Source organism: Populus euphratica, unplaced genomic scaffold (genome assembly GCF_000495115.2).
Source record: "Populus euphratica unplaced genomic scaffold, PopEup_1.0 scaffold88.1, whole genome shotgun sequence".
Lineage (NCBI taxonomy): Eukaryota > Viridiplantae > Streptophyta > Magnoliopsida > Malpighiales > Salicaceae > Populus > Populus euphratica.
The window spans coordinates 179020-188980 of record NW_011499956.1 but is presented as its reverse complement, the minus strand read 5'-3'; the positions used below and the strand labels follow the sequence as shown (position 1 = coordinate 188980).

The 9961-nt window shown below is 31.7% G+C and overlaps 1 protein-coding gene across 1 annotated transcript; it reads left to right on the top strand.

The window, feature by feature from the left end:
- The first annotated feature begins 2227 nt into the window (after positions 1-2227).
- Positions 2228-7793, top strand: LOC105138326 (SEC14 cytosolic factor family protein / phosphoglyceride transfer family protein). The gene is made up of 7 exons (XM_011044377.1): positions 2228-2414; positions 2567-2976; positions 4087-4241; positions 5406-5501; positions 6046-6302; positions 6857-7077; positions 7268-7793. Exons 2-7 carry the CDS (start codon positions 2650-2652, stop codon positions 7622-7624), a joined length of 1413 nt encoding a protein of 470 aa, XP_011042679.1. The 5' UTR covers positions 2228-2414; positions 2567-2649; the 3' UTR covers positions 7625-7793.
- The last annotated feature ends 2168 nt before the right edge of the window (positions 7794-9961 follow it).

Genomic DNA, 9961 nt, shown 5'->3' with positions numbered 1-9961 from the left:
TTTTATTTATGTGATAGGCCTGCATTTAAAATGAATATTTACCACAAATTAAAGGTATCTTATATTATTAGATATATTATTATAAAACATGCTTTAGTTAAGGAGTTCTTGATACTTCAAGTGCAAAATGATGATATAAAACCATGATAAAAATGCACTTTTAAGTACTAATCAGTGATCTCTGAAACATGGTCACCAGGTTCTGGTAATAAGACCACATAATCTTCTAGTTGTTGAAGATTGACTTTATCCACTTGGTTAGGAGTTATTATGCTCTAAATATTATCTAAAAGGGTTCTGGCACTCATTCTTTCCCTTTGAGGTTTAAACCCTGTTGAGGACTCTTGTCTTCCTTTCTTCTAAGGAGGTGGGGAAGTATCAATTCTAGACCTTGGGCCAATCCTAATGGTTATTGATTTATGGTGAGCACCATCAATTTTTAACCTAAAGGTAAAATCCCTTTCAGAGGCATTTTTTTCTTTTTTTTTTAGAAGTCATTTAAAATCTTTTAATGAAGAGATGATAAATTAAAACAAGAGGTTAATAAGAAAAGAAAAGGATGGATATTTGGTTTACCTAAACAACAAAACTCCTTCTATAATAAAATTGTCTTGTTCTAAGGACTTGAAACTTCTAAGTTAAGAAAACAAGAATTTTTTTTAGCAAAAATAAAATACACAATTTAAAGTGAATGAAGGTTTTTACATGAGCCACCCTTTTTTTTAGCAATAAATAAAGAATATATGGCATCTCATTATACTATAGAAAGGCTAAAAGCCAACAAATATTCATAACATACTATCAGGTGATATTCCCAAGATATTTGCTTCATCTTTCTTAGGAAATCTTTTCAAATCACCAAGGTTTAAATACCTTTTTTTCCAAGGAAAGACAAGATGTATCCTAAATGGTAGTCTCCCAAGACATCTCTTAAACTTTTACGTGTGATACACATTAAAAGCTTGGGGGATAACTAGTAAGATAATTATTTTTTGTGTGTTTTTTTAGACTAGAAAAGGTATAGAATAAAGCGGGTCTGATAATATGCTAAACTTGAAAACATTTGGGTTCATCAATCATCCAAACTCAATGTAAATTAGGTTTGATAATGTGTTAAATCCAAGACAATACAAGTTAGGTGAAATGTAACTTGGGGTTGATGAAATGCCAAATCCAATGAACTTGGGTCCAACAATTAGTTGAACCTAGGTAAACATTGGCTTGGTGAGATATCAAACCCAATATATTTGGGTTACCTATTAGTGAAACCCAAAGAATACATAAGTTTAACAAAATGTCAGACTCAACTTACTTGGGTTCAACTACCTACTGAACCCAAAAAAATATGAGTATAAAAAAATGTTAGATTCAAAATGTTTGGATCTAACAATCCTTGTCTGACCCAAATAAATAACAAATAAATAAAAAATAATTAACTAGCTTAGTTATTAAAAAAATACAAACAACCAAAAAAATATATTATAAAAATATAAAATTAAAAATACCTTCACCAGTAATTTTTCCAAACCATTTACTTTTTGTTTATAATAAAACTATTGTTCTTCTCACATAGAATTCGGTCATCGTATAAACTACTAATTCGATGGGAACACCATTTTTGATCACACATGTGTTATGTTATCAAAAAAGCTATAAATAGTTTAATATTCACAATTTAATCCTTCATTTTCTCTTACCTTTTTAGTTTCTGGATTTTAGAAAGAATTCGGTCATCGTATAAACTACTAATTTGATGGGAACACCATTTTTTATCACACATGTGTTGTGTTATAAAAAAAGCTATAAATAGCTTAATATTCACAATCTAATCCTTCATTTTCTCTTACCTTTTCAGTTTTTGGATTTTAAAGTAACCTATACTCTTACTTGTTAAATTCATCATTTTTTTATTTTTGATTTCATAGTTTAAGATTTATCAATATCACTTTTAGCTCCTATGAAGTTTCAGTTTTATCTCTTTTTCTGTCTAATATCAACAACAAAAAAAACTACTTTTGTATTACTTTTATTTTATTTTTTCTTAACCATCACTCATTTTCCTTTCAAATATATATATATATATATAGCATCTCACACAAACATCTAACAAATTTAATAAGCCCGCTATTTAATTTAATGGTTGGGTAGCATTGGAAACTAGAAGGGTAATATTGAAGTATTCCAAACCATTGGAGTAGAATTTGAACATTGATAGATTATAGGCTTGAGATGGAAACTTTACAGCTACAAGGAAAAACACAAGGCAATCAAAACATTACACAAGAAATCTGTCTTTTTCTTGTTTCCCTTTCCTCACGGTAAAAGATGGAACCAAAAAACTGTGCCTTTCCTTCTCTGTCTCCCTTTTGAATCGTCTTGACGTCGTTTGATTAGATCCATATGAAGATTTTCCGGTAACCTTTTTTCTTTTTCTTTTGTTTTATCAGGTAGGATTTAATACATTATAGATAATGAGTTTGAATTTAGGAATAGTTTGATTTGATGTCAATAATTAGCAAGTATTGCCACAAAAAATGTTCTGATCACACGGCCATGCTATTTTCAGATTGGATTTTGCGCAAAACCCATTTGATGAAATGCCACCAGTTTAAATAAGGGAAATAAATTGGGTGAACCCTCTCCCATGGGATGGAAGACCCACTGCATAATTTTGGTAAAAATCAAGGGCAAGGGCAGACTGCTGTTTATAAGAGAAAAATAATTGCTTCTAGTCTTAAAGCATGTCCTCTGAGTGCTTACAAGCATATAGTTTCTTCAAGTCATGGTAATGGCCCAGTCGGTCAGGTAGCAATATTTTTACTAAAAGTTGCTGCGTTAGAGACAGTGCGAAGGGTTTCGAGGTGTAAATGTCCCCATGTGTGGAATGGTCTTCAGGCTTTGCAACTTCTTTGCTATCCACCTTTTAAGTGGATTCAAAGATGGGCTCCCTTCAAGGGCTTGGTTAAAGGCGTACAGGTTTCTTACTCCTTATTCTCCGTCATCGGAATCAAATAAAATTGCTAATCTTTTGTCAATTGTTTCACACACGCACTAGTTATTTACATCCTTGGCAATAACTGAAGGCATACATGTTTGCATTTATACTGAGGATTCTTATATTAATTTTTTGTTTTTAAGTAATGTGTAGTTCAAATTATGGATGCGAGGAAATATTTACAGAGTGCACTAGCAGTGTTAAAGCCGTGTTTGCCTTTTATGTATGTGGTTCTTTTAATGAATTACAGATTAGTAAACATGGTATGAAAAGAAGCACTTGTATATAAGTAATGTGATGGAGATGGAGAGGTTTGAGAGAGTAGAATCAGGCAAATGCTTTGGGAGTTGAAGTTTTCTGCATGTGAAAATGCCAAGGGATCCATGGAAAGGATGAAGAATTGAGTGAGCAGGTGTAATTGTAGAGTGATAACTGGTTAGGATTAGGTGGTGGTTTCATGGATGATGTGATGGTGAGGGTATTGACCCTTGGTGAGAGAATTCAGAGAGAGTTCAATGTGTTTAGAATGAGCCAAGGATCTATTCATTTCCAAATGATCTTGTGGTTATATTGAAGACAAGTACTTTCACAAATAACAAAGTGATGCAAATAGGAGGAAAGGGTAATGAGGTTTGTTACATGTCAAAACCCTCAAAAATCAGAAACACAATAAGCATAGGGAGACTCTCAAAATACTTAATTTTATTAATTCATGTCTCCACTTATCAAAATATTATTACAGCAAAAATTAGAACACCCTAATAATATTGGATGGAAAAAAATAAACTAGGAAAAATATACCCTTTAAATAGGAAAAAAAACTAGAAAAGCATCATAATAGAGAAACTCCAGGGGCTCTTTCTCCCTTCAGCTATTTTCACAAACTAAAATTGCTTAAAATGTAATTATCTTCTCTCCGCACAAACTAAAATTGTTTAACCTGTAATTATCTTTTCTCTGCACTTTCTTGTTATGGTTGGTTGAGGTCACAGTGAATAATTTTCTATTCTCTTCTTGTGATCTACATGATGTTTATATTTAAATATGATTTCCTGGAGATAATTTTAGTTGCTTTCCTTCCTTGCTTATAGATGTTTTCAAGGCCATTATTAGTCCTTTCGGTTGCAACGGCTATATCTGATCAATCAAACCGCAGCGGTGAAAACTCAAATGGCACTAGTAATTCTCATGCTGATTCAGAAACATGTTCTGAGTCGCTCTCTGCACATTCTTCTTTTGAAACTAGGTAAATAGATGATAACATTTGCAATGATTTAAATATTATAATGGTGGAGATCATAAGATTTTTTTTTATTTAGTTCTTTTGTAGTTAATTTTCCCCACTTTTATGTGAAACTTTTACATTTAAACATCTTCTCACTTGTTGAACTGAAATCTTAAAATCAAACCATTGGATTCTTATAAAAATAGTTTAAATAAGCAATTTAATCATTGGTAAAGCTTGTATTGCATGTTTTTATTGTTCGGTTTATTATTACGTGAGAGATAGTTGTGAGTTCATGACTTTAAAATCAAATGCTGGGTAGTTTATGATTGTAATTTGATTTTTTTTAATGTTCAGTTTTGGGTTTATGGGGTGTTACATCTAAACAAACAGACTGAATTGTGCCTTGCTGGAATCGGTAATTGCTGATAAAAGATGGCTATATTGTGACTGTTTAGACACATAGATAATAAATTTATCGTACCTTTCAAATTTCTGTATGTTTTCTTCCTTGCATCTGTATGTGGCATTTTCATCCTTCAACTTATCCATGAAGGAATTGGTTGACTTCAGAATTATCTGCGAGCCTGCAACCTCGATTCTTGAATCTTAGTTTTGACAAAAATATGAGTTTACTGTCTGAAACAAACACAGTTTCAAGTTTTGGGTAAAGGATATCTGCACAAAAACTTCATGGAAGAGGCTGGGTTTTTGAGCTGGATTTGGCAATTGATGGCTTGGGGCTCTATTTTATATGGGCTCAGTACGTCCACAAGAAATCTGTTTTAGTGCTTTCTGTGACATGGGTATTTGTTTTGGATGTCTTTGGTATGCTTGCTAGCTGGATATTTACCTGGCTTTGCTGTTGATGTTTTTTCTTGGTCAGTCATTGTTCATTGAGGTTTAAGCTTACGATCTTATTGTCTCTCTTGAATATGGTCTGCTGGGTGTATTGTTTTTTCTTGGTCAGTCATTGTTCAATGAGGGTCAGTCATTGTTCAATGAGGTTTAAGCTTACGATCTTATTGTCTCTCTTGAATAAGGTCTGCTGGGTGTATTGTTTTTATTTCTTTTATACTTTTTTTTTGGTTATGATATTTTACTAAAGAAATTTGTTTCGGACCTTGAACTACTTCTGGAGGTTTTTTACAAGTTTATGGCTTATGGCTTTCATCTAATCTGCAGAACTTCTAGTGGGGCCTCTCAAAGTCTAGCATCTGAAAATTGGTTGATACAACTGCTTACAGAACTAGAAAATCAAGGAATCACATTACCAGAAAGGTGGTCTTTTACTTCTAATGCATCAATAATGTGGAAAGATGAGCCGAGTGGTTTTCATGTTCTGGATTCTAGTATTGTGATCTTTTTTAATAACTTTACAGAAAATTAGTTCTGGATCATTCTGCATACTAATTTATCAAATGAAATGTGACCAGGCTCTGTTCTGAAGACCTCAACATGTTCATTTATTCCATACTTATTTCTGTTCTGGAAACTGTTTTTGAGTTCATCATAAACTTGTCTTCCAAAATTGACAAGTTCTAAGCAAGTTCGGATCCCTATCTGCTTCCTGGCTTTACGCTTCAAGTTGATGTCTAAGAAAAATGTCCTATTCTCCAGTACTGAGAATGAACTTCTAGCACTATTCTTTTTCCTCTGATGTATTAAGTCTCCAAAAAATCTCGTATATGTCACCAATCACCTGTCCATTTTGCTATTTTTCTCAAAAACGTAACTTATTCGGAAACTCATTTCATAATCTTAAATACTTTGAACTTCTTGGCTTTTATTGTTGCAGCAGATCATGACATAGATGTTTATGCAGAATTAATGAGAACGAGCTCCGTAGATTTTATACTGCTGCAAATGGGGACTTTTCATGCTTTTTATTGTCAATTAAGAAGACAATCCGTTGGAGGGAGACTTACAGAATTCTTTCACAACAAGAGCTTGAAATGTGGTCAAATATGGTCTTCTGGCATGATCTTGATATGCTGAACCGACCTTGCCTCATTGTGCGGCTTGGTCTAGCTTGTTCCAACTTGCCATCTCATGAGAGACCTCGATTTGCTCAAGCAATCAGTAAGTTCCATTTCTTAGACTATGTTATTTTGCTTATTGCCATATAGGCCATTGGATGCTGGCATATGGATAATAAGGTTTTCCTCACCATGGATAACAAAGTATAACTGCCATTCCATATAAGCAGTACCTCACTTTTAAATTCTGCATTGGAGGCAAATCAATTATGTTTCTCACCATCTGAAGTTTTGCAAGCTGGCTGTTAGCTAAAACTGCCCAAATCCTACCCATAAACAGGTCTTTATGGATGAACCTGTGAACATAGATAGAATTGTGTAATCCTGACCATTGATGCTTTCGTTTATTGTCTATACTGAAGGCATTATCCTGCAAGTTCAAAAATAGTAGCTGGTTACTTGCTATGCTATAAAATGTTATTTTTCTGATGATGTAAGGATGAATTTTGAACTGATGGAATATCTCTTTTCAATTGCTTGTATTAGTTTGAGTTTCAATATAAGCTGTTAACCTTTTGGTATGTCTGCTCTATTTGTTTGTCTATTTTGACATTTTCTATGTGTTATGTCAATACCAATGGAATGGATATGCTCCAGTATCTCAGGTAGAGCATGGAGTCCAGCATTTAGTTGATGAAGATAGTCCACAGATTACAGTTATTGTGGATTGTGATGGCATATCTCCATTGAAAATCCCCATGCAAATAATGAGATCCTGTTCTACACTTCTGCAAGATAACTTCCCCAATTGTCTTGGCCATTTGCTTGTTATACGGCTTCCTCCAGTAGTTCGAGTAATTGCACAAACCTTAATTCAAGTAAGCATAATCTCCCATTAGAATCTGAACGGTTGATCTTCCTGCATTACATTTTCCATTTTTGTTGTTTTGGACTGTAGAAAGGAAGGGATTTTCTCTTTTTTGAAGTCCTAGTCATCATTTCAAGTAAAATCTATGCATGTATTCTCTCTCTTTACATGTGTAAACATGGATCTCTGGTTCTGTTCAGGTTCTGAAACCTGTCACGAGGAAGAAGCTGAGAATTGATGGGAACATGAACCACAGGGTTCTCTCTAAGTACCTTAAAACAATCCCATCATGTTTTGGAGGCAATTGCACTTGTCAGATATGCTCAGACATTCACGTTAGGCAGCAGCCTCGATCTATAAATGAGATCGACATGGCTAGGCCTTATTTTAGTGATGGTGAGGATCTTCCTTCACCTCGACAGACTAGTCAGGCTGATGTTCACGTGAGTGATAACTGGAACCACTTGTTGAGAACTCTTGTAATTGGCATTCTTATGGTGTGGCTTGTTATAGCACTCATAGCTGGAATATATGATCCCGAGAGCCGTCCCTTTTAGTCTTCTCAAGGCAGAGTAAAGCAGACCTTCTGTTTTCGTAATTTTCAGGTTGCTTATCCCTGCGAATCCTATTCCTACGGTGGCCAAAATAAATGTTTGTAAGAATAAGAATGATTTAAACTGTTGAGAAAAAATGTATTTTTTTAATCCAATTCCTTTTTTCTTATCAGTATATTTCTCTCGTGTTTAACGAAACATGTCTTTTCTACCGGTAATTGCATGAGTTCAAATGATTTAAACTAATAAAAAAAGAATTGTATTGCTTTTGTCTAAACCCTCCTTATTTTCTTGCTTTGATGAAATGTTTTTTTTTATTAGAAGCACGTATTTTTTAAATAAAAGCTTATAATAATTTAAAAAGGAAATTCCAATCACAAAAAAAAAAAAATCAAGTCGTGATGACTTTTACTTAGTAGGATGAAAAAAAAGAAGAATAAGTCATTTAAGAAAATTATATTAAAAAATTTATATTAAAAAATAAATAAAAAAGATAGTATATTCTCATGAAATTTTTTTGAAAAAACAATTGAGCATATTAGATTTATATATAAATTTTTTTGTAAAGTAATTGACAATATTACCTTAAAAGCTTTAAAATTATTTGAAAAATATAGAAAAATCAAATTGTTTTTTCTTGTTTTTTTCTTTTTTTCAAAATCATGCAAAATGACATGTTGTTCATTTGATTTTTTTTTAAATGATACAAAAAATTAAAATATAATAAAAATAAAGTTTCATGATCAAATTATAAATATTAAAAACTACTAGGATTAAAGTGAAAAATTACAAAAAAATATATACATAGAAGAAATTGTGATTTGTGAACGTGATCATGGTATAGGGTGAATTGTGTTTTAGCATATTGATAAAAAAAAAAAAATGTAAGAACGGGTTACCTTGTTAAAATTAGAGAATTTCAATAAAAGGTGGGGCGGAGATTTAAAAGTGGCATGCTCCATTATAAGATAATAATTTTTAACGAGTTCACTTGATAATTAAAAGATGTATTTTTATTTTTTTATCATTTTAAATTTATATTTAAGATCAATATTTAAAATATATACAGGTCGATTTGAAAAATATGCCTTTGAAATTAATACCCTTACTATTGAATTAAAAAAAAAATCCTAGATAATCCTAACTAAAAAACTCTGGAATTGAATATCTTATATTTATTGTTTTTGTTTCAACCCAAGTGGACATATTTTATTTTATTTTTACTAAATCAAAACATGATATAGCCGAGACATTGCATGTATGATAATATGCATAGTGTACAAGAACTTCACCGAATCAAATTACAAAACTTTACCGAATCAAATTATAGTTAAAGGGCTCTGCCGAAACAATTTGAAAATTTTAAAAATATTTGAATTGCAGGAAAAACAGTCACAATTTTACCAATTCAAAGGGGTAGGTGACTGACATGTTCTTAGTGCATTAAAATGAATGAGTGGTTATTTCGTTTCATGGACAAATTCTACACTCGTGATTGAGATTGAACTAGCGGTGTCATAAGTGAATAATTTTTGCTATTTCGTTTCATGGACAAATTCTACACTCTTGATTGAGATTGGAACTAGCGGTGTCGTAAGTCAATAATTTTTGTATAAAAAAAATTAAAAAAAATTAAGATTTAAAAATATTAAATCTTTTTACAAAGCTATACCCAGGAGTTTTGGGTGTGGCTCCAATGCCTAACCCAAAAGTAATATTTATAATATTAATAATAATATTAAACTTATATGATCCAAGTTTAAGTGGGTTTGACTGTAATACCAAACTCAATAGTCTTGGATATGGGTCTGGCTGTAAGGTCATGTCATAAAAGTGTGATAATTAAATAGATTAATTAAAAAAACCAAAAGAAAGAAAAAAAATAATGAGAAAAAAAAACTGAATTAACTGAATTAACCCTTCAAACTAGGTTAACTCATCAAACCTTGGATTCATGTTGTGAAAGTTTGATAACTAAATAGAAAGAAAAATTTGACGGGTTAACACAAAATTAACTGAGCTAACCCATCAAACTCAGGATCCGTGTCATGAAAATTTGATAACAAAATAGAAAAAAATTTGAACATTAACAAACTAAATTAAACAAAAAAATAAACGAAAAGACATCAATTTTTTCACTGTGGACTACAGTGTGTAATCTACAGTTAAAGGTATAAAAACAGCAAAAAAAAAAAACGAAAAACTAAAGGCATCAGTCGATAACTAAATAGAAAAAAAAATTAATATTGATGAACTAAATTAAATAAAAAAAATATTAAATAAAAAGAAACAATAAAAAAAAAAATATTAAAAAAAAAGAAACAATAAAAGAAAAAAACT

Excerpts from the sequence above, each read along its gene's own strand:
- LOC105138326 (XM_011044377.1), top strand. The coding sequence starts at position 2,650 with ATGGAAGACCCACTGCATAATTTTGGTAAAAATCAAGGGCAAGGGCAG. Across the intron at positions 6,303-6,856 it reads TCGATTTGCTCAAGCAATCA|TATCTCAGGTAGAGCATGGA; the intron begins GTAAGTTCCATT and ends GATATGCTCCAG. Across the intron at positions 7,078-7,267 it reads TTGCACAAACCTTAATTCAA|GTTCTGAAACCTGTCACGAG; the intron begins GTAAGCATAATC and ends GGTTCTGTTCAG.